The 25580-nt window shown below is 36.4% G+C and overlaps 1 protein-coding gene across 2 annotated transcripts in view; it reads left to right on the top strand.

Moving 5' to 3' along the window:
• pgs1 (phosphatidylglycerophosphate synthase 1) overlaps nt 1-24420 on the top strand; it is a 65185-nt gene extending 40765 nt beyond the window's left edge. The window contains exons 1-11 of one of the 2 annotated variants that reach the window (XM_039665154.2): nt 1082-1233; nt 3322-3523; nt 4515-4592; nt 5032-5128; nt 8624-8813; nt 9026-9204; nt 13929-14344; nt 15530-15605; nt 17797-17945; nt 18479-18638; nt 22971-24420. In XM_039665154.2, the coding sequence (XP_039521088.2) occupies nt 1118-1233; nt 3322-3523; nt 4515-4592; nt 5032-5128; nt 8624-8813; nt 9026-9204; nt 13929-14344; nt 15530-15605; nt 17797-17945; nt 18479-18598 (1623 nt within the window). In that variant the 5' untranslated portion in view covers nt 1082-1117 and the 3' untranslated portion in view covers nt 18599-18638; nt 22971-24420. Of the gene's footprint in view, nt 1-1081; nt 1234-3321; nt 3524-4514; nt 4593-5031; nt 5129-8623; nt 8814-9025; nt 9205-13928; nt 14345-15529; nt 15606-17796; nt 17946-18478; nt 18639-22970 lie in introns of those variants that run through there. The other variant, XM_089122296.1, reaches the window with a different exon arrangement.
• Nucleotides 24421-25580: the final 1160 nt, after the last annotated feature.

Here is a 25580-nt window from a genome sequence, read left to right as displayed (position 1 = left end):
ATAAATAATCAGCGTGACCCTTTTTTACGGGATTTCTCCACCTCCCTTCCCTGTGCACACAAGGTGAAAAGTTGCATTGCCCTTGCAGATATAAATGCGGTCGGTGTGTTATGACTAATATCTGACCACACACGTGTTGCATATTATTATGTTTTATTGGTATATTTTATACAGAATAATTTTGCATATCATCAGGATTTATGTTGACATAGGGCGATTTGAAATAGAATACAGGGCTATAGGAAACGTTAAGTAAACGTGACATGTGAAGGCCAAGTATGGTCACCTATACTCTCAGAATTTGTCCTCTGTGCATTTAACCCAACCAAGTTAGTGCACAAACATGGGAGCAGAGTAGTGAGTAAACTGTGTGTTCACTGCAATCCGTGATACCTGAAGGAGTAGTAGGTATAGTGAAAGTAGTGTAGTAGCCTATGGTATGATAGTATAGCCTACAGTATAGTATTCAAAAGATAGCCAACTTGATAGACTCACGATGTATTCTATACACACTGCCCCTTTACTGGATTTGTTCCACACGCCATCTATAGGATGGCAGCAGTAGACCTCCCTCCAAAGCAAATTTGGCATCAATGAATATTAGGGATGTTTGTGAATAAGTCATTGATCAGAAGCTTCGGCTATTTATGAACCACGTGAATCAAGAACTTATTGTACATGCCGTGAACTATACATTTAAATCACATGAGCTTTTTAGACCAGATTAAACTTTATTGTTTATTGTCAATAAAGAAAAAAAACTTTATTGTCATTTACAGAGCCAATTAAATACAGTTCGCATCAAAACATAAATGCATATTATGTATTTAAATATGATTTATTATTTAAATTACTTTATTGTATTATTTAATGTATTATGATAATATTAAGATTTGATTTAAACAATAATGATGCAAGTAACAATATTATGACAGTGACAGAGATTAAGTTAGCAAAAAATTCCCCCAACACATCAAATGTGTGGTAAAATTCACAAAATTATAGAAAGACCGAGAGACCAGCTAGAATACGCTTGGCTAGAAGATACGGCTAGAAGTCTTCTCGTTTTAATGAGCGAGTTTCGATAAAGTTTTGACATTCAAAGTCCTGTGAAAACATGGCGGCGCCCATGATATGGAAAAGACTTGTGTTCTCTTCGTATACTCCTGCATTCTCCTGGGTTTTCACGAGGATAACAGACCGAGTTTTCAGGACACATGATCGGAGGAGAGGGTAAATGATAGCCATCGCATTATGCACTATCGTTACATAAAGATAAACGATAGAAATCGCGTAATGTTAAATCGCGTGCTTGGCTAATGTTAGCTTGTGGTTGTATAATGGAGAGATCTTACATCATGTGTTGAGCTACTGTTATAAAGAGACTGTGAGAATATAAGTTGTAAACATCATAACAATAAACAATTGGTTGCTGATTTAGCTCCGCTATTGTCCATTAGCGTATTTCCAGTAACTATCATTATGTCTAGTGACATGTCATTTTTAAAGGTATAGTTCTCCCTAAAAATCCTATTGAAGTGAATGATTACTCCTTGACATATTTGGTTTCATAATCCTTTATTAAGCTGTCTAACTGCAAACTGGGGTTAGTGTGATGATAGTTTCCCTCTCACCAAATAAAACAAGGATCAGGGTTTGTCAGCTGTTATTACAGAGATGTTATGTTATCTGTTATAAGGCATGTCTGTCACATTTTTTTTAAAATTTTCACTAACTTATATTCTTTGAATGTAAATATGGACACTTGTTCATCTTCTTTTTCTGTCAGAACCATGTAGTCCAAGGTGAAGGTTTGTTGATCAGATATTCTTGTTGAACTTGTGTCATGTGACTTGCATTGCAATGAATGAGGTTCATTCTAGAAAACACTGTTTACAAAGCAGCCATTTACTGCTTGCATTCTTCTGTAAAGGTCACTTTAATCAAATCACTTTCAGCCTGATAGAATTAGAGGCCTTTTCCTGAATATCTTCACTTGTCAGTGCAGATCTATGAGGGTTTTTGTACACAGGTCTTGTTTTTGAAGCAGGCTTGATGCATATAAGAAACACAGATAGTTAGTTTGTATAGATTCATAATCTGACACTCACAATGGACCTTCACATTGTTTTACACTCAGTCTCCACAGGGTCACGGCGCTTTCAAAGGCGCCTCTTTTCTTTTTGTTTTCTCGGGAGTTATGTGAGATCTACTGTAATGTGCGGTCAGACTCTGGGTTCTGTGAGGAAAAGCACCGTCTGGGTCGTAGAGAACTCAACGTGACCTTGGTGTTTGGCAGTAGATCTGAGTAAAGGGTTGCAGTTTGAGACTTCATGCTGTGTCATACAGACCATATTACTGCCTTTGTGTCTTCTGAACACTGTTGCATTTGGAGCTGGATTTAGGGCTCTCTCCTGACTGAGTAGTTTTAAATCAATTTTTGAGAAAAGGAGAGCTGTTGGTTTAATTATTGTATTTAAAATAACAAAAGATATTGCACAAAATGGTCCATATTGCAGAGGCATATCTGTAACTGCATGCTAATGAAATATTGAAACTTTTTTTGTTATTTATTATTGCAGATTTATTCACTGTTTTGCCAGATGCGACCAGGGCACAACAATTTTTTTTTTTACCAATATTTAAAATCACAAAAAGTTTCATTATAAAATATTAATTTTTGGTCCAAATAAACAGCTGTCCTTAGCAAAAAAACAAAAACAAAAAACAGTCACCTTAATTTTTTTAAACTTCCTATTATCTATTTTTTTTAAATATTAAGCAGCATAACTGTTTTCAACGTTGACAATAAGAAATGTTTCTTGAGCACCAAATCAGCATATTAGAATGATTTCTCAAGGATAATGTGACACTGAAGACTGGAGTAATGATGCTGAAAATTCAGCTTTCCCTTTGCAGGAAAAAATTACATTTTAAAAGGTATTTTGAAATGAAATAATATTAGACAATATTGCCTTTTTAAAGTAGTTTTGGTCAAATAAATGCAGCCTTTGTGAGCATTTAGAGACTTCTTTCAAAAACATTAAAAAAGTTTTACTGACACAAAACTTTCGAACAGTAGTGTGTTTATTCACACAATTTTACTGGAAAAGGTTATTTGGGAGCCAACAGGAAACAAAAACTAAGAATGGAGTTTAGTATTACTGTTCAGCCACCAGATTATACAAAATTTACTAATAGTGTAAACTGAAACCGCAGTGCATTGTGTACAGTTGAAGAGTTCTGCCAGCCTCGCTCTTGGATTCTGATTAAAGGGTTTCTCTGCCCCTTATTTCTGTCGTACTTCCTGTCATCCTGTAGGTCCGCTGTGCTGCTCTTGTCCCCTCTCCTGGCTGAGGCGGACTCAGCCCCCCTGGCCTCCTCCAGACCTCCAGGCTTCTCTGGTGCCGATGGCCTTCACTCTCGCTTCCACTGGATGGCTGATCATGTACCTGCTTTCAGGGTCCCTGGGGGCCACATACACATCCTTCACTCACCTGATGAATTTTATCAAGCTATGAAGGTATGTGTGTTTGTGTGCTGGTTCAAAGCCATACAATTGCACCTTTAGAGAACCATATAGTCAGTAAATAGGACAGTAAGGTTGTAAAAAGAAATCCTTTGAACTGACCTTCGCTAAACAATTACACAATTACACAAGAGCTGCTTTACAGCGAATTAAATTCTGTTTGCATCACTGAATTATTATTTTCCTGTTATATATTATAACGACAAAGGTTTTTTTTTTTTAAATATATGCTTTATTGTATAAATGGCTATATAAATAAAGGTGACTTGACTTTGGCTTTGTTTTATGACCAACCGATATTATCAATCCAATTAGTGCCTTTCTGTTTATAGTCATGCTTATATCATAACATTGTAAAATATAGTGTAGATGATACTTACGAGAAGATGTTTTATATTACAAAACAAGTGGATCTGTGCCAAATATCCATTTTAAACATCATAATGTGTCTCTATTAGTTTTTATTTTGTTTTGAACATTAGAATGATGAATGTTTGTGTATAGTTTTAATTGTAATATTGTAACTTTTTTTTTTAAATTGTTCATGTTAAAGAAAATTTATATTGCCATAAATCACTAATGATACTCATACGTCTCTAAAAATAAATAAATATAAGATTAAAAGGGAATTAACCTTTTTTTTTTAATGCAGAAGTAAGCTTTATTCAGATCAGATTCAGTTACCGCTACAAGTAGCCTAAATTACAAAATGATGTAAATGGTTAAAAAAAAATTGGGCTATAAATGAGTGTTTTTGATTACGATACTAAATTAAAGTAATGTGATAAGTAACAGTTTGCAAATTTAAGCAGCATAGCGGATAGGTTTTGTAAAGCCAAAATAACTAGAAGCGGTTCAGAGCGGAAACCTTGACACAATGAAGTTACAATGGCCAAGCCTGCTCATATGTTAAAAACAAGGCGAATAGCTTATAAAAAAAGCTTTAACTCAAAGTCTCATTAAGTTTGTTGTTCTGTTTGCCTAGGCTCGTATTAAGACAGCCAAGAGTCGTGTGGTGATGGCATCACTGTATCTGGGTACAGGACCACTAGAGCAAGACCTGGTATGTAACCTGTCTGCATACATTTACTGTCACTGAGAAAGAGTCTGCAGTTTCTCATTGACAATATTACATAAGAGGAAGTAATGTTTGGAATTTATCGCCCTGTGTTTTAACCCTGTAAGTTTAAGAGTAACTCATTTGTTAAGCAAAAAGATCATGTATGAACAGTAGCTCATGTCATAACCAAATCTGCAAACATTTTGTGAAAATCTGAAAACTCTGAAGAGAATTTGATCTGGTGTTGTTAAATCTTAGTATGAAAATGTAATTTAACCACTATCTCACTGTACAGTAAGGTGACATTTCCTTGTTCTAATGCTGCAGAAAAAGAATCAAACCTGGAAATATTGTTTAACCCTAGTGTATAGTTAAAAACTCTAACATGGATTAAATAATTAGAGGCTTCTTTCAGTGACTGTCTAATTTTTTTTTTTTGAAGGTTGATTGCATGGAAGAGGCATTAGAGCGCTCACAGGAAGATCATGCATCTGATCTCAAAGTGTCTTTTCTGCTGGATTATACCAGAGGCTCAAGAGGTCTGTTTCACACAATCCTTTTCAATTACTGGAAAAATTACCACAGCAAGTGATTGGGAGCACTTCGACTCGGTGCATGTTATATCTATCTGACAAGTGATGGTTAAGCTCTTAAAAACATGAGACCCATATTTACTATAGTATTTCAGTTACTATAGTACGCAATAACTGCAGAGCTGCAGTGCCGATGAATGGAAAACAAGAAGCAGCGAGAAGCATTGCAATGCTCAGACATCTGCATGTTAAGAACAGCAGAACTTAACGTAAACCGATCCAACGGAGCCTTATGATTGGCCCAAATCAAACGTATTATTAGCTCAGACATGCTCATACCGGTAATCTTCATTCTTTGTTCACACACCATCATTCTGGTAATTTACTGGTAATGTTACAATTTCTCATGCTGGTAAATTGCCAGAACCCATTTACTGGTAATTTTGAAAAGGTCCTGTTCACACATGATCTCTTAAAGGGTAAGTTCACCCAAAAATTAAAATTATGTCATTAATGACTCACCCTCATGCCGTCCCAAGCCCGTAAGACCTCCGTTCATCTTCGGAACACAGTTTAAGATATTGTAGATTTAGTCCGAGAGTTTTCTGTCTCTCCATTGAAAATGTATGAACGGTATACTGTCCTTGTCCAGAAAGGAAATAAAGACATCATCAAAGTGAATTTTTTTTGCCCAGCCATATTTATTTGAACTCGAATACACAGACATACCAGGTAACACGTCAGCAGCGTCACTGTGGACTCTTGAATGCGGCTCGACAACAGAACCGGAAGACAATACAATGCTGAATAAAGTCGGAGTTTTAGTTATTTTTGGACCGAAATGTATTTTCGATGCTTCAAAACATTCTAACCAACCCACTGATGTCACATGGACTACTTTGATGATGTCTTTATTTCCTTTCTGGACAAGGACAGTATACCATACATACATTTTCAGTGAAGGAACAGAAAACTCTCGGACTAAATCTAAAATATCTTAAAACTGTGTTCCGAAGATGAACGGAGGTCTTACGGGCTTGGGACGACATGAGGGTGAGTCATTAATGACATAATTTTCATTTTTGGGTGAACTAACCCTTTAACGGTAATTTACCAGGAAAGCCTGTATGTGAAAAGGGCTGCTGTCTCACACACACACACTCTCAGGCTTTGTTCTGTCAGACAGGAACTGGCACATCCAACCTAAATCCTTGGAGTTGTTGTAGTCTGAACAGCAAAAACATGTGATCCAATATGATCTAAATCAAATTATGCGGTATTCAGTTCATTCATTTAAAATCACGTTGTAATGAATTTTGAAAGGTTAAGTAATTTCAGGCACATCATATGTATGATTGTGTAAAATACAGTAATGTATCTGACATGTCTATTTGCTATGAAGTCATTACTGTATATTGACAACACTGAACATGTGGATATGTTTTCAACATCGGATTTCAAAGTCAGATGAGAATTCCTGCACTGTGAACAAAGCTTCTCACTCATTTGTTAACTTCCCTCTATATTGTTCTTTTATTTCCTTTTAAAAGTCATAGCTTGAGTTTTTTTATCACATTCCTATGAAACTATCAGGAAATAGTGCATACAGAAACCCCCTGATAATGTTCGTTTCCCTCTGTGAACACTGACTAACATGTGTGCGTGCACCATGTCTATTCTAATATAATAGTGTGGGTGTAATTTTGGAAGATTTCCAGCTTCAGTAATTGTTAGTTGCATGTTCAGACCTCCACCCTGTTTTTTTTTTTTCTTTTCTTTTACCTCACAAACAACTTAAAAGGAACTGTTAGTCATTCCACTGACTGCTTTCAATGTGCTGTTGAACTAACCCAATGATATTGTATTAATTAGTAACTGAATATATCATGGTAACTGAGGCATCATATGGCAGGATTTACCTTCATTGTATGGTTTAGATTCTACTTGATCTCATGAAAATGGCTCTTATTATGAGAATAAACAGGGCATTCACTCTCTGAGAGTTATTCATCTTTATTTTTATGTGAGTTGGGAATTTATGGTGTGAACGACAGCAACCGTTGGCAATTCGTATGATATACTGCCATGCTTCTATGCAAATGAGCCATGATGCAATGTGACGACTACCAATAGGAGTGCTCCAAGTTGTCAAGGATTTTTTTTCTTTTTACAAATATTGAAAAAAGTTGTAAAAAGTTTTGTAATCATAATCAAACGATCCTAGAAGGAGATTAGAATGTTCAAAAGAATATTTTGTAATTTTGTACGGTCTTTGGCATCACAGTTCGGTATATGTGCTAGTGAAGGACTTGGAATCAACTGACTTGTGTAACAGGTTATCTGTTTTTATTTTAGTTGTTTCCTTGTTTTAAGTTAGTTTCCATGGTTTTTCATTGATTGTTTGAGTCGTTGCAAGTGTCATTCACCTAGTTGATTAACTTCCCTGTGTATTTAAAGGGATAGTTCACCCAAAAATGTAATTACTCACCCTCATGTTGTTCCAACCCCGTAAGACCTTCGTTCATCTTCAGAGCACGAAGATATTTTTGATGAAATCTGAGAGCTGGATCACTCCTCCATAGGCTTCTAAGGGATTGAAACATGTCAGCCCAGAAAATTTATTAAAGACATCCTTAAAATAAAATAAAAAAGAGTCCAAGTGACTACCGTGGCTCAACCATAAGTTTGTCAAGCAATCAATAATACTTTTTGTGCGCAAAAAACGAACCAAAATTACAACTTTATTCAACTATTAATTTTCTTCTGCGTGGGCCTGAGTGAGTTCACGTAGTGTAACAGCGCAGACTTTCTAAATTGTACGTCGACTCACCACGAAGGCTCGTTTAGGCTTACATTAGCTGACGCTGGTCATGTATGTGATGCGTTAGCCTACGAGCTTGTTAAAATAAAATTAAATCGGTACAAAATACAGCAGGGCTCGACAATACAGACTGCCTGGGCCCAGCGTGAACAACGCTCGGGCCAATTGATGGAACTGTGACTGTCCCGATCGGGCGATTGCTCCATCTTCACAAATATTTACCCTTTTGCGCATGTTTTTAAATCTTGTGAATTTAAGTATTCAAAAGCAAAAAGGAGGGATAGAGAGCTCACTTCTACTCGCTGTTTCAGAAGTTTTGTTTATGCACACATCCAAAGCACGCTCCACCTACCTGAAAAGCACTGTTTATTTCAAATGCATCTTTGTTCTTTTGTATTTGTTTCTGTATTTATATGTTGGCCTGTTGTATGTTAAATGGACCCAATCAATGTTAAGTAAAAATTAACTAAGTATAACTTAATGCATACATTTTTAAACGTTGCTAATTTAATACAATATCAAAACAGCAATCTATTTTAATGACAAAAGTTCAAATAAGAAAGCAGGTGACATTTATTGGTATCTGTAGTTTTCAGTGTATGTCACTTTAATGTAGATTACTTCAATGTATGTACTGATTCATTATAATTTCCCCATGTTTATTGTTTTTGCATCTACAGGTAAGCACAATTCCCGCACAATGTTACTGCCGCTGCTCCAGCGTTTCCCCGATCAGATGAGAGTGTCCCTGTACCACACACCAGACCTGCGGGGACTGTTGCGTCTTCTGGTGCCCGAACGCTTCAACGAAACCATCGGGGTGCAGCACATCAAGGCGTACCTTTTTGACAACAGTCTCATCATCAGTGGGTATGTACAAATGATATATCACTGCTAAAGTGGATGCTACACATGTCATCTGTTATGTCTGAGTGACGATGTAAATACCGACATTTCTCTCTGGCAAAATATTCCCACAGCTTTTGCTCTTCATGGTTCCAGGTTTGTTTGTAGACTGTATGGAGCTCAATGGAGGAGGGTATGTTTGTTGCCCACTCTGAGTATGATATCATCTCATACAGGGCCAATCTGAGCGACTCCTACTTCACCAATCGTCAGGATCGTTATGTGCTTCTGGAGGACTGCGGGGAGGTGGCGGATTTTTTTGCCGAACTCGTGGGAGCCGTGGGCGATGTTTCAATGCAGCTCCAGCCTGACAACAGTGTGCACATGATGGAGGGAATGGTGCATCCTTACAAAGGCAAGTGCTTTTCAAAGGGAGGGACCTGTTTAAAACAGACGCTACTTCCTTAAATGTAAAATGTCATGCTGTGAGACAATGATAGGGGAGTTCACAGAGAGTTCCTTAGCATTCATTTTAACGCTCCTGAGGAATTCTGCAAGTGGGGGTAAAGTCCAAACGTTCACAAAATGCCGAATGCGTTTTACACATCTTTCTTAGCTTGAAGGCCAATTCTGAGCGATAGATTGTGGCAGCTTTCTGGCCTACTTTAGTGAACATTGCTCTAAAAGTGCACTTCATTACACCACTAAAGAGAAATGCCTGGTTATCATTCATTACTACTGATAATGTCCAAATTATGCTATTTTAATGCCTTAGACCAGTTAACATGGAGAAATTTTTAAATGATATGTATTAGAAAATACGTATCAATTATTTTTTACATTTATCACAAAAAACTGTTCAAAATAAAAGTATCATTTATATGCAGATTTATTGACAGGAGATATAATAGGAAGATTCATATTTGTAAATTCAAAAAAAAAAAAAAAACATATTCTATGTCTTCAAATTAGGCAGACTGGAACATTTATTTTATGTAAGAGTGATTTTTGGGGGGTAATCTTGCCAATATGAATATTCCTCAATTTATCACAAAAAAAACTGTTCTAAATAAAAGTATCATTTATGTGAAGATTTATTGACAGGAGATATAACAGAAAGATTCATATTTGTAAATTCAAAAAAACATATTCTATGTCTTCAAATTAGGCAGGCTGGAACATTTATTTTATGTAAGAGTGAATATTTTTAGGTTATTTTGCCAATATGAATATTCCTTAATTTATCACAAAACAACTGGTTAAGATATTTCCTGTTGACCTAAATTTCTTTTAAATGCTACTTGTTTACATATACGTATGTGCCGAAAATAACGTCAATGGCTTAATTTAAGTACGCAAGGCATAGTTCTGCATCTTGTATTCATTGGTTAAAATGGAATGTGTGGTATGAATATCTATTATTTACTAAAAACATCCTTGCTTAGGTGCTGCCAGTCTGTCTAAACGCAAGTGATCTAGCAACTTCTTCAACATTTTTTTGGCTATGAAAGTATTCCTGATGAGTGAAATGATTGACAGTTGTGGCTTCTGACATGCATCATGAATCAGAGGTTATGGTGGGAATTCACTAATTTCCTTGTAACACCAGCATTGTGGTAACGCATTGAGTAAGAGGAAGCTCTTCAGCCTGCTCAGGCCTCTGTGATGCTCTTCAGCCATGACTCGGTGTGTCTTACGGTCCCCAGGCTCAGCGAGGAGCACGGAACGAGTGAATGAGTGATTATGCCCATTCAGCTTCAGCCCATATCCGTAACCCAGCGCCGTTCGATGACATAATTGTGGTGGAGCAGGTCCACAGTTTGTCACAGATCCCAGAAATAGTGCAATGATGTCACCTTGCTGGTGGTAAATGATCTGTGCTGGGAGGGTAGGTAAGGAGAGATGCAGGAGGATGATAGGTTCGGGAAGAAGCTATTTGGACCTGGCTACAGTCTGTCAAGACAATGAGGTCAACGGGAAACAATGGACTGATGGCCATGAGCGAGAATAGTGAAGTATGACGGTAAAATGAGGACACTATCAGAGTGAGAATAAGGGTGCTCCGATTGATCGGGCGCCGATCGTTACCGGCCGATAATAGCTTTGTATAGTTTGATCGTGTTCTCTACAAATGCTGATCAGCTAGATCAGTGATTGACATAAGACAGTCTACTGTTGCTAAACTGCAGGACGTGCTCGATTAATAAAGAGTTATTAAAACTGCATTAAGCCGCAAAAGTGATACTGTTCCCCAAGCGGCTTTCTGTGTGCGCTCTCCGAGACTGAGTTTCGGGTTCCCGTCTAAACCGTTACCAACATGGAAATATGTTAAAATACACTGCTTGGTGATATTCGCTTAAACTGTTGGTTAGGTCTTAAGATGGTTAACATGAACATGTTGGCCAGTGCTGCTTCCAGTGATTCCAGTGCTCCATAAATCCTTATCGGAAGAGTGAAGTGATATAGAAATAAACATGTTATGACTGGTAAGGGGTGTAACAATATATCGTGCCACAATAAAATACAATACAAATACAAATCGCAATCGCAATTCAAATCGCAATACAAAAATGCAACAATACGTATCGTGGATAGTTCCCCAAAATAAAAATTACTGTGTGAGAAAAATTCTCACAAAAGTTTTAGTGTCAGTACAGTATATGTAATGTTGATTATAATGTATGATAATGCAATGGGGGAATATTTGTGGGTCCTGATAATGCCAAATGACTTATGTAACTTGACCAGTAAAAAGTGTCCAACATTATTTGAAATATATCTAAATATATTAAATCTATCTAGTCAGAAAAAGTGCAAGAATATTCGTCTAAAATAATTCTGTATTTTCAGCTTCAGAATCATGAATATTTTTATTCTGGTGTCATCATTGTCCTTGGGTTACAAGCACTGAGTCCAAACCTATTCATTTAAACCTACAATGTAATATCAAAATTAGCATTTTAATCAACAATACAATTTTTGTTAACCTTTTATCATAAAGTCTTGCACTCTAAATTTAAAGTGCTGGGTTGTTTTAACCCAAATTTGGGTCAATTATGGACGAACCCAACCGTTGGGTTACAAATTTTAATGACTTTTTTTAATCCAATGGTTGGGTTTGTCCATAATTTACTCCAATTTGGGTTGAAACAACCCTTCATTTTTTAGAGAGTGGAATATCGCAATAATATCGTATCGTGAGTTCAATATCGTGATATGTATCAAATCGTGACATGAGGGTATCGTTACACCCCTAGTGACTGGAGTGCAGAATTTCAGAACTTGCGCAAACAATCCCACAGAAATATAATCCGATGCTTTCTTAACTGCCGTTTTCTCACCCCTGTCATTTTTTAATGTTGTTATTGATAGAAAGACACAGCACATTTTTACATATTCATCTAAACACCACTCTCAGCAGCTTTGGCAGCATCAGGATGTTCGCTGACACTATACAGCTGAAAAGGTATTTCAAACCTTAATCGAAGAATGAAAAAGAACTTCTCATGTCGGTACATGGGGGCCTTTACTGGAGAACCGGTCTATTGAGAAGCTTATCCGCTGAGTCTGCAGTCGAGTCCTGCCCCTGTAACTCCAGTAACTGGATCCCACAGTCTGTCGGTAAGAGCCGCTGAACTTCGTGGCCCTGTTAACTGGATGTGTTTGGACCTCTGAGGCCTGGAGGCTTGGGGTGGCTGGCTTTGAGTCTGTGGGGAAAGCCCCTGTATCCTGCTTCAAAGAGCCATTTATTTGTTCTCCGGCAGCCACACATATTTCTTATTCTCTGCATTTAACAAACAGAAAATTCCGAGCGGCTTTGCTGCACATTCTCCCTGTTAACCAAATAAGCACAGACACCGTCTTCTGCCATACATTACCAACATTCAGCGTTCTGCACTGAAGCTAATTCATTATTTACAGATTATCTCTCTTGCTATGACTCACCATGGCACATTATGTCTAGCAGAGGCGCCAGGGTTTGACAGAGCGCCTTTCCAGACGGTCAGCAGTTATTGACCCGCGTCTCTGAGGTTTTGATCATGCATTTGCAGGATCTCGCATGAACAAATACCTGAAATAATGGATTGGATTGGAGAATTACTTGTTGTTAAACTTTCGTTTGCATACCTATTCAAATGATTGTGACCGTAAACTCCCTGTTAAGATCAGTTTTCTAGAATTTGTCTGCTTATCTTTGCTTTCAGGTATTTTGACTTGATTGGCATTTAAGGCTCCTTTCCAAAACCTGCAAAGTTATTGTGCTATACCTACTGAAATAGAACCTCATGGATGCTCTTCTCACGCAAAGCATTGGAGAGACTCATAATTGCTTTTACAATAGCTTGTTGCTAAGCTTGCACTGTGATATTTACACCACCTTTCAAAACTTTTAGGTCTGTATGACTTAGTAATCATTTATTAATTATAAATGTCTATACTGCCACTTTAATACATTATTAATGTTACAAAACATTACTTTTTCAAATAAATTGTTCTTTTGATTTTTATATTTTAATTTCAGGTTTCACAAAAATATTAAGCTGCACAACTTTAAATGTTACATTGAAAACTGTTGCATACCTGTAATTATGGTGAAAATTGCTGAAAAATGCTTTTCCATCACAGCAATAAGTATTTTTTTTTACATATTAAAATAGAAACCAGTTATTTTAAACTGTAATAAAGTTTTAAAATATCACTGTTTTTACTGTATTGTTGTTCACAAATAAATCCAGCCTTGGTGAGCATGAGAGACTTTCCTCAAAAACATTTTTAAAGACACTCAACTTTTGAAAAGTAGTGAAATAAGCAAGAAATACATGGTGCACACATTTGTCAGATAAAAATATTCAAATGTCTGTTTGTCAATCTATTTTATTTGTGAGTAGTGAAGGAAATATGGTTATCAACTTTTTTTCCATCATGCCGTTTTGATCTCACCAAAGTGCATTATGGGATCGAAGTGATGTGACATTTATAATTTTTCCATAACCAATGTTTTATAACAGCTTTTAGTGTCCTTGTGCTTAAAATGCTGCTTATATAGGTTTTGGAATTCAGCCTGAATGTATCCAGTATTTATAAGCGTTTCAGCCGATTTGAGTGTTCTCAGAAGAAGTCTGTCTTGTGCTTTTACAGGTAACAGAGCAGATTTTTCTGCATCAGCACAGAAACGGATCATGGAGGTGGTGACTACGGCCCGTGTCCGACAGAGCATGCTGGAGACTGAATGCCCAGAGGGTCATGATTCAGAAGGGATGCTGCCAAATGACACATGGATCTTTCCACTCATGCAAATGAAGCCTCTGGGCATTTACTTGGATGAACAAATAACCAAACAACTGCTCATAGAGGCTGGTGGAGACTCTGTCATCTACCTGACATCGGGTTACTTCAACCTGACGCGCACATACATGCAGCTGGTGCTGGGTGCAGCCGGAGACTACCGAATCCTCATGGCCTCCCCCGAGGTTAATGGCTTTTTCGGAGCCAAAGGAGTAGCAGGAGCAATTCCTGAGGCCTACGTTCATCTCGCCCGACAGTTTTACAATAAGGTGTGCATTTCTTTAGTTTGCCATAGGGCTGGGCAGCATGACGTGTATTTACCTGTGTCGGTAGAGATAAACGCTTCAGTGTAGACAGCTCTGTCTTTTATTTAAGGAGCAATTTAGTTTTGTCATGAGTCATGCTGCCCACGTCCATTGTGGACAGGATACCATCATGGTACTATAGGTTGTTTATGGTGCCAAGCAGCAGCATCACAAATTGGTGCATTAGTGTAGAGTTCAAATGAATTGTGAACTTTCTGTCACGTATAGGCTAAATGAAGCTGGATTTATTTGATCAAAAATGGTGATATTGTAATATTATTACAATTTAAAATAACTGCATTCTGTTTTAAAGTAATTTAAAAATTAATTTATTCCTTTGATGGCAAAGCTGAATTTTCACCATCATTAATGTGACACGATCCTTCAGAAATCATTCTAATATGCTTATTTGCTCAAGAATGTTTTTTATTATTATTAGCAATGTTGAAAACAGTCGTGCTACTTAATATTTTTCTAAAAAAAAATTTTGGTCCCACTTTATAAGTGGCTTTAAGTACTATGTACTTACATTGAAAAATAAGTGCAGAGTACTTATTGTGCTCATGTTGTATTGTAAAACACTTTTGCTGCTATTGAGGTGTGATATGGGTAAGGTTAGGGACAGGTGTGGTGGTATGGGTAGGTTTAAGTATAAGGGATGGGTCAGCTGTGTAATTACAGATGTAATTACATAAATTAGTTTCAGCTGTAATTACATGCTGATATTTTTTTTTAAATATAAGTACAATGTAAATCATGTATGTACACAATAAGTCCATTGTATCAAATTATTCGTTTCAATGTAAGTACATAGTACTTAAAGCCACTTAATATATAGTGGGACCATTTTTTTCATGATTCTTTGCATTTATTTAAATGTCTAAATAAAATTATAAATGTCTTTCTTTTACTTTTGATCACAGTTAATGCATACAAACTGATATAAAGTTATTCAACATGGTTATGCAGATTTTTTTTCAGTTTTGCACCCCTAATTTTTCAGTTTATTATTGTTGCTTGTTCTATAGATGTGCTGCAGCTACAAATTGCACCCAATTTGCAGGGTTTGAGTGGTGCTTTTTTGCTATTTTTTTTTTTTTTTCATTGTTGGTTTTAAAAGTGAAACATTCAGCATTCTGTCCATTTCAGGTGTGTCAGCTGGGTCAGCAGAGCCGTGTCCACTTGCATGAATACCACCGCCCCGATTGGACATTTCATGCTAAAGGTAGGTGTTTATTTTCTGAACTTTTTTTTTCTTCTCAGAACTGAAGTGGATCAGCCCAGTTCCCAAAACTTGGGTGTAACAGGAAAGCTCATAATTTAATGTGCAGAGCAGGTTTCCCAGCACCTCTGATTGAATAGCCTCAGAGTTCTTCCTGGACAGCTTCAGGACACAGAGGCTGCCAAACTCATGTGATGTTTTCTCTGTAAAGCAGAGGTACGCTTTGGCCACGTTTTCTTGGCAGTTGAATGCCAAGCTATTTCAGCTATTTACGGTTTCAGCGTGTTTTTAAGACGAATCAAGTCATGCCAAAAGCAACTGAATCGCCGCAATGTTATTTTTCAACCTGCTGTTGTGTTTGTAACTTGGAGTAGTTATTGGTTTGGTTTAAAAATGCATGATGTGATTATTCATACGGCATTAACTGAGTCTCCTCATACACTTTAATAAAGGCCCCTGACCTGAAGGGACAGAATAAAATGGTGCCGTCTGGGGAAAAATAGATGCGTGACAAACCTGAGCAGCGTCAGTGGAATTCAATTTCATGCTCCTGTTGAGAAGTCTGGCTTATTAGATAAAGCCTTGTCATGCCGTCATTTCTTGTAAACAGTGGAGCTGAAGTGGGAACAGAAGGGTGCAGAGGTCCCTCCAGCTGAGCTACAAAGAGAATCAATGAACATTAGCTGCCATTCTGATTCTGGCCGCGCACCTCAGGAAAGAGACAGTCAGGTGGACTCTGTTAAACCAACAGTTTCATAACTGCGCGTCATGCCGTAACTACACAATTCTGTCTTCAAAAAGCCTGTTTTTCCATTGCCACTTTGGCAGTCATTTAAAAGTGGTTGCAACTAGCAAGTAGGATGTTTACTTCTAGTTGGGTCATGTGGCAAAAAAAGAAATGTTGAACTTGATTCAAATTCAACGTTCATAGAACTTTAGGAACTTCTTTTAAGAACTTCGTACGTGAAAAGGACGGTTATCAATGCATACCCAGTAAAGAAAGTCATCAACACCATACATTTAATAACAATTACCAAGTCAATAAATAAGTGTATTTTTTCAGAACTTATGTTAGAATCAAATTTAGTGTTTTTAGTGCATTTAAAATGATTGGTAGAACCAATTTTTCCAATATTATCCATTAGCAGAGTCAGAGCCTGGGATTATCTCCATCCAAGTAAAATGTTCAAAGTACCAAAGTTTGGAGTTAGTATTAGTTTGATGTGTTGACCAAAACAAATTCTCGTATGCTTACCAAGGCTGCATTTGATCAAATTTGGTAATTTTCAACTGTGAAGTATTATAACAGTTTTAAATATTAGATTTTAGTTTAATAGATTTTAAAACGTAGTTTATTCATGTAAAGGCAAAGCTGAATTTTTAGCATCATTACTTCAGTCTTCAGTGTTACATGATCCCTCAGAGATTAATGTATGATACTGTAGTTGAATATTATCAATGTTGCAACAGTTGTGTTGCAACATTGATATTATCAACAGTTGTGCTGCTTAAGTCTTTTGATAAATAGAAAGGAAATTTTGTAACAGTATCAAGTTGTATCTGAATAAAAGTATATATTTCTTTGTTTTTGTTTTTAAAAAAACCTCGAACAATTGGTTTATAATTGAAATACTCAGTGCCATGATGTAATGAAGAAAAATCTGTTTTGCATTGTGTTTGCTTGTATTAGTTTGCAATTAAATTGAATTAGGGTTAGAACATAGCCTAGGTCTAGGACATAGTATATCCGCACATAAAGGCTAATTGCTGTTGCATGTGTCCATAAGGAAGTCACCAGGAATGAATTGTATAGTATTCCCGGCAGTTGTGTTACCTGATATTCAACTTCCATTCATTGGCAGGTGTTTAAAGCGGCAATCAAAACCTGCTGCCTATTAATAGAACACAAGTTTTTGTACAGTACATAGCTTAACAACTTTGTTTTTTTTTTCCCTTTTAGATGAGTTGTGCATTGTTGGCTATGGAAATGCAATATACTTTTTAAGCTCATGTGATAGGAAACAAATACAAAAAAAAAAACATGCATAATTGTGAAAATGAGGGCACTTACAATATTTTTAGCGGTAGAGTGAGTCATTGTAAACAATTGTTTAGTAAAATGAAACATTATATAAAGCATTTATCATTACTGGTCTGGTAAATTAAATTTATGGTCTTTTTCCACTCTTCACAGGTCTGTGGTACTATGTTGGAGGAAGAGACCACCCCTGCCTCACTCTTATTGGCTCCCCAAATTTCGGCTATCGCTCTGTGCACAGGGATCTTGAGGCCCAGATCGCCATAGTAACAGAGAATGAGGAACTCCAGATGCAACTGCAACAGGTTGGGCTTCCTCTATGGCACTGTTTCTTAGGGTACTGGGGTCATTTAACCCATAAATCTTGTGTTGGTACTATCTATGATATCTTTGGCTCATCATTTTTGTAAGGGTTTACTGGAAACATTTTATAAAAAATCATATAGAAATCATAAATCAACATAAATTGGTCTACATTCTCTGATAAGCACCATATTTCAGAAATAATTCAGTATTGGCTGTGATTTTCTGTAAAACTACATCTTTTTTTGTACCAGAGAACGATGCAGTCATATTATCTTTCTAATCTCAAACAGAATTGCATTTAAAGGAACCATTAATCTCTATTGGGATCTGGGGCTATAATAGTAACTGCTTAATTGGGAGTGTTATCAGTTTTTATAGACTGTAAACTAAGTTTCCTGTAATCTTCACTTATCCGGTTATAAGGGATCAGTTAAAGTCAGTTATATAGTTGTCTTTACGAGAAAAGCACTGAGATGACATAACACTTCAGATAGTGAGTTAATTATTTTTTTATTGTTTCTGTCTTGTCCAGGAGCAGGAGTTGTTATACCAGAGCTCGACACAAGTGTCAAACTCCACCTTTAATCAGCCGGACCGCCATGTAAAGTTGTGGGTGAAACTTGTTACTCCACTCATCAAGAACTTCTTCTGAGTTCAACAGGCCTGAGGCGATCGATATCTCACTATGACAGGTTTGTTGCTATTGTACCTTTTCATCCTTTGCTGTAGAAGGTCAAGCATATTAAAGTGTTAGTTTTAGTTTCAGACATGAGTAATTCCTTCTGGAAAATCCATCTTAAGATGGTAGCTGCGGTTTGGTACATGGAAGCCGGTTATTAGCCAAGCCAAGCTGGTTATTATCCGGTCCAAGCAGGTTATTAGTTGAACCAGGCTGGTTATTAACTGGTCTAGCAGTGACCATGTTCCAAAAACCATCTTGACCACTTTAAAGTCAGAATGAACCCTATTTACTATCTTAATACGTGTTCCTCGTCTCATTGGCCCTCATTTATCAAAGGTTCGTACACCAAATTTCCAGCGTACACCCAAAACCACGGTGACTTTGAGATTTATCAATATGGACGTTGGCGTACGGCGTGCTCAGGAGGTGTTCGTAAGTTTTGAGTTAGTGCGGAAATGCACAGAAAAACAATTCCTAACACCACAAAACGCACAGACAAAGATATGATATATTATGACCCATTGTAAAGAAATAACAACAGTGTAGTAATAATAAACTTCAGTGTTTATTTTTGTGCAACATGGACTTCAATGTTTAATTCGTGTGACTTTACCAAAGCGTTTGATTTGTAGGCATATACATCTTCTTTTAATTATTAATAATAATAATACAAATAATTATAATAATAACAACGACATTCTTTTTCTATATAACAATAAGCGTCATTAATAATAAAAATCCTAATAATAAGAAGAAGAATATTACAAATTGTCATGCAATTGTTAATGTGAATGAATGGTACTCCACATCACATCATCATCATCACTATTGTACACCCCAATGTTGTACACATGTGACATGATACGAAATTGAATGCTAATTGTGTCAAAACGGAAAAGTTTCTCCTCTTTGCCGTCTTCCGTGTGTCCATGGCGTAAAATGATGGCATGGGGGAAGCGGAGACTTGAATATATAGGGGCGTGTTATTCTAAGGACTATCTTTTTCAGCCGCAGCATTTATCAAGGGCGGGTATTGCATTCACCTGGATTTCAAAGGTACGCACAGCTTCATAAATCAGGCGGTGAGAGGAGTGTAAGCATAATCTTACGCCAACATACACGCCCATTTCTACTTAAGAATGATAAATGAGGGCCATTGTGAACAATTTATTGGGGGCTGTTATTCCCAAAAAAAAAAAAACATTTTCGTAATGTTTAATCACAAAATCATAACTGGACCTTCCGGTGACTTCTCTCTTGTGCTGTATTCAGGACTCATTAAATTATTCATAATTTAATCTAATTAAACCCCGTCCTGTTCATAATTTCTGAGTGCAGCGCCCAAATCTCAACATATAATCAACATAGAACCAAGTTTTCAAAAGTTCGTTACTTTCAGATGCACATCACAATATGGATGGAAGAAAAGGTCACCATTTGTTTCTTCGCAAATGTTATGGAATTGTTTGAACCAAACACCTAATAACATTTATTTTTAAAGCATCTTTTGTAGTAAGTGAAAAATAAAAACAATTGTTTATTGCTCATGTTATCTTTCTGCGTTAATGTTAACAGGTGCAACTTTTGTTTTAAAAAGTACATTATTAAATGTTAAAATTAATCCAGTTTTGGTGAGTAAATCTATTTAATTACTTCAAGAATACAGTTGTGATCTGCAGTTAAAATCACCTTTGTCACTTTATTTCACATTTTTCACATGGGATCTTCAGTGTGTTGGATGCTCTGATCCCTCCACCCACTATTTAAACAGTTATATTGATTTCATCAAAATGGATCCATGTTAAAAATCACTTACTTCATTGAATGTTGAATGTTCAACAGCAATTATCCTCACATAATATGATTGAATGCATACACCAATAATTTATGAAACACAAGACAATTTTACACTAAGCACAATAATCAAACCAATTAACCAGACAACTTAAAAATCCTTATACATCAATCGGGGTAACCACATAGCAGTGAAATACCTAATGATTGAAGTCATCAGAAATGCATATCACCACATCTATGTGATCCAAAAACTTCATTATCAAACAATTGGAATACAGTAGAGGAGATTATATTAATAAAGCAAGAAGCATTTTGGATTTATTAATTTAAATCACTGGGCTCCTAACAGCATGAATGAATGATTTGTACAAATATTATGATAAATGAAATATTCTAATTGTAATAATGACGATGTATTTCTCATGACTTCAATCATTAGGTAATTCACTGCTATGTATTTGATGTGGCTACCTGAATTCACGTATAAGGATTTTTAAGTTGGTTAATTGGTTTGATTATTGTGCTTAGTGTAAAATAGTCTTGTGCATCATGAAAATTATTGGTGTGTGCGTTTAACAAGATCATATGAGGATAATTGCTGTTGAACAATTAAGTGAGTGATTTTTAACGTTGACCAATCTAGATGACATCAATCAGAGCATTCAACACAGTGAAGAAGGCCTGGGAGTCGAAACATCTGTTGTATTATTCCCATGTGAAATAAAGGTTTTTAAAATTTGAGTGCAGATCAAAAACTTTATTCGTTACCTAATGTTAACAAATAAAACCTAATTATAATGTTTTACATTTTTAGAAAACTCAAATTCTGTTTGGCACCATTCTGATCTAAAATGAGTTTTAAAATCCTAAAATCCTGTTTTATTTGCAAATATATGATAATACTGAGGTAAAATGGGTTGCAAATGGTAATTCATGTTCCATCTCAAGCCAGTTTTCCAGCAGGGATGGGTTGGTGGTATCAGGTATTGTGTGCATTTCATTATGTTAAAGCAAAAATGAGCCATTCGCATGAAATGCTATGGAAGTAGTTGCCTTAAGCAAACAAAAACAGCATTCAGCATTTTATTCCGCTTCCAAACAAATGACTTGGCTCTCTTGCGCTCAATATAGTCAGACTTTCCCCGAAGATGGATATACAAAACCTTGGCCTGCCAGACAGTGGGTTCTTAAGAATGTACATTGTCACTCCAGTGGTTCCTTCAACCCAAATCCTCGTCACACAGCCCAGCGTGGAGCTAGCATGGCCAGACCACAGCATGATTCTGGTCGTTCCAGCGCTGTCAGGCTCAGGCTGCTCAGCAGACTTCAGCTGCACTGGCATTGACCTCCGTGAGCCCTCCGTCGCCAACATCTGGAGGCCGTTACGGCTGTTTTTCCTGCGTGCTGTACCATTCCTGATCTTTCCTCAATTTGATTGCAAACATGCTCTATCTCACTTTCTAAATGTCAGGATTTAAGTTTTTTTCCCCTTTTAGCCTCTGGTATTAACAAAATTAGGTAAATATGAAACATTGTAGGTCTTTCCTAGCATACAGAAAGCACAGCAGAGTTGTGTTCCTAAACATTTATGCTAATTTGATCCTTTTTTTAATTATATAGCAATATGGTATCATTTTTTTGGTTATTGTTCTTGGTGTGAATGGGCCTTAAAGGGACAGGTGTCCTTGAAAGTAGTTCATGAACCAAAAAAACGTCCAAATACCTTTTGTCCTATCAAGTGTTTATCATTTAAAAGTTGAACGCTGTGCTTTTCTTTGACTGGATATCTGGTATTGGTTGGTATTTTGTTGTTGAATGACATTTCAAAGTCTGACTAAATACTTTGAGGGGTCACTTTAGTATTCTTGGTCATGTTGAAATCCATTTCCACAGAGATTTTATTTCGAAATCACTTCAGAAAAAGTTCAGTGTCACTTTCCAGGAAGAATTCCTCTACAATCTGTTTTGAATTTCTCATGGTCAGTGATTGTCACATTTCTGGAGAAATTTCTTGTCACTCTTCTGGAGAAACTTTCAAAAGTTCTAGTCACTTAGAATACAAAAACTTCTATCTAAAAATATAAAGTTATTAGACTTTACATTAGACTTAAATATAATATGGTTTGAAGTCCAATAAGCAGGTTTGTCTGTGTTTGATCGTTTCCGTTCTCACTCTGCCCTCTAGTGTTTATTCAAGGACATTACGCTTAAAACAGCTAAATGTTTTTTTTAATAATAGTTCTGTTTTTCAAAGTAAACATTACTATTACTACTTATACTAAGTTAACCTGTGCTACTGACATGAATGATACTTTAAATTGTGCAGCTTATTTAAATTATTTATTTACTTGTAGCATTATGTAGGTTTTTATGCACACTATTGTCCAAAAGTTTGGGGTCAGTAATATTTTCTTAAGAAATCGATACCTCAATACCTTTACATGCATGAAAGAATCCTGAAAAAAAAATCATGGTTCCCCAAAAATATATGCTGAAAATGCAGCGGTCATCACAGGAATAAACTGCATTTTTATTTATTTTTCAGATGGAGGTGGGAATACATCTGTGATTTGTACACCAGCCATTTGCAAATATCGATGGTTATGCTAATGGTTTTGAAGATGACTGGAATTGTGGGTCTCAGCCAGCGTCCCAGCCAGCTCCAATGATGACCACTTAACTAATCAGCTCTGTGCTATTATATTGAATAACATTCGTTCTGTTCTAACAACCTCATTGTTTGGAGAAAATGTAAAACAAGAACAAAGAATTTACTGTGGGTATGATGGATATGTATCTGTAAGCAACATGGCAGATATGAACCATGATGTTTGGCCATCAGTTTGATGTGCATCTAACATTTATGTACATATTTTAATTTAAAAAAATAAATTTGTATTATTTTGTCACTTTAATAAGATGCTGTTTAACAAAAAACCTTTCCATTTCTGATTTCTTTCCATTGTACTTTATTTTTTACTACATTATTTGGTTGAAAATGGCAGATGCAGTTCATTAATATTGATTTCATTAATAAGGTCAATGTTAATCTCAGGAATGCAAAGTGATGCAGTTTGAGATGTGCACATTTCAGCAACCCTTAGTTACCTCAGCTGAAAATATCCATATTTCTCAATCTTCTTTAAACAAAAAACATCCACTGGCTGAAACCAGTTCAAACCATCAAGGCTCAGTGCCTTCAATTAAAAAATGACTTAATCTTGTCTTTTTCCAAACCTGCATGAATTTTATTTCTTGGGACTCAAAAGGACAACATTCACTGTTTATGTATTGAGAGAGATATTAGTACTCAAGAAAGTCATTCAGGTTTAAAATGACATGAGGTGTGAGTATATCTGAATGTTCATATTTAGGTGAACTGTCCGTTTAATACTCCAATGCTCACTAGTTATCCGTGATGACTGAAACTGATAGTATGACTTCCGTTAATAATATGGACAGAAGAGGTATTAGGAGAGCTTTAAAATCCTGACCAGGCTTTAACGTTCACACAAACCTTTACATGGAGACCAGATGATTTTTATTGTCTTTTTTTATTATACTTCACTGGATTTAAATGTCATGATTGCTAGTGTTTTGGGAGCGACTAACATACATGGAATGAGTACTGTTTAAAAGCTTGTTTCTCTTGCAAACGGATGAGTAAGATGAGGCCTTAAAACCGCATCATCCAACGCACAACTTACAAAATGGACAATATGTGAACCGAAGGAACAGTGTTTTTGTCATTGTATAAATTGCTTTTAACCCCCTCAGACCTGAATTATGTTTCAAGTTTCTGAAAAATATAAAAGTACATTTTCCCAGCTCATGAGGTTTCTATAAATGAAAACAAATGAATTTTTTTTTATATAATTGCTTTCATTGTGATTTTTTTTTGTCCATTCCAATGGACATCAGGTCAAAACAGGTGTACTTCCCAAAAATGTACCAACATGAAATAAATTAATAAACATAAAATTTGCTGGTCTATACTTTAAGCTTTTTCTCAAGGTCAAGAAAATTCCAGCAGTACACCATTTCCACTATAATTTTGAGTTTTTTTGTTTTACATATTTCACCTTGTTTGTAACAAACTAAATATATTCGAATCAGTCAATCTGGTCATATAAGAGTCATTTTCTTTGTGCATCTTTATTTTTTTAGAACAAAAACTTAAACATTATAACATTACATTATGTTATGCCCTCTATCAGAATCCAGAGTTTCAAGAAGATCAGAGAAACTCAAAATTTTAACACGAAAAAACGACAGGGGTACCCCTGTCGACTTTTTCGGTGCAAAAAAAAGTTTCTCTGATCTTCTTGAAACTCTGGTTTCTGATAGAGGGCCATGGGACTCAGACCTGAGATATTGAGATCCCACGTAGCATTTATGCCATTATAAATATATTAATATCTCAGCTCTGGAAGGGTCTAGAGCCTCCATTTTTGCACTCAGGTCTAAGTCCCATGGCCCTCTATCCGAATCCAGAGTTTCAAGAAGATCAGAGAAACTCAAAATTTCGACCCAAAAAAAAAAACGACAGTGCAAAAAAAAGAGTTTCTCCAATCTTCTTGAAACTCTGGATTCGGATAGAGGGCCATGAGACTTAGACCTGAGTGCAAAAATGGAGGCTCTAGACCCTTCCAGAGCTGAGATATTGAGATATTTATAATGGCTAAATGTTACATGGGATCTCAATATCTCAGCTCTGGAAGAGTCTAGAGCCTCCATTTTTGCATTCAGGTCTAAGTCCCATGGCCCTCTATCAGAATCCAGAGTTTCAATAAGATTGTAGAAACTTATTTTTTCGCACACAAAAAAAAAAACGTAAGGGGTAACACTGTCGTTTTTTTTTTTCGGGTCGAAATTTTGAGTTTCGATATCTCAGCTCTGGAAGGGTCTAGAGCCTCCATTTTTGCGCTCAGGTCAAAGTCTCGCGGCCCTCTATCATAATCCAGAGTTTTGAGAAGATTGGAGAAACTTGATTTTTCGCCCGAAAACTGAAAAAAACGTAAGGGGTAACACTGTCGTTTTTTTTTCGGGTCGAAATTTTGAGTTTCGATATCTCAGCTCTGGAAGGGTCTAGAGCCTCCATTTTTGCGCTCAGGTCATAGTCTCGCGGCCCTCTGTCATAATCCAGAGTTTTGAG

The sequence above is a fragment of the Pimephales promelas genome, chromosome 17 (genome assembly GCF_988280905.1).
Source record: "Pimephales promelas chromosome 17, fPimPro1.hap1.1, whole genome shotgun sequence".
Lineage (NCBI taxonomy): Eukaryota > Metazoa > Chordata > Actinopteri > Cypriniformes > Leuciscidae > Pimephales > Pimephales promelas.
The sequence above is the reverse complement of the archived record's forward strand: the minus strand, read 5'-3'. Positions and strand labels throughout refer to the sequence as shown.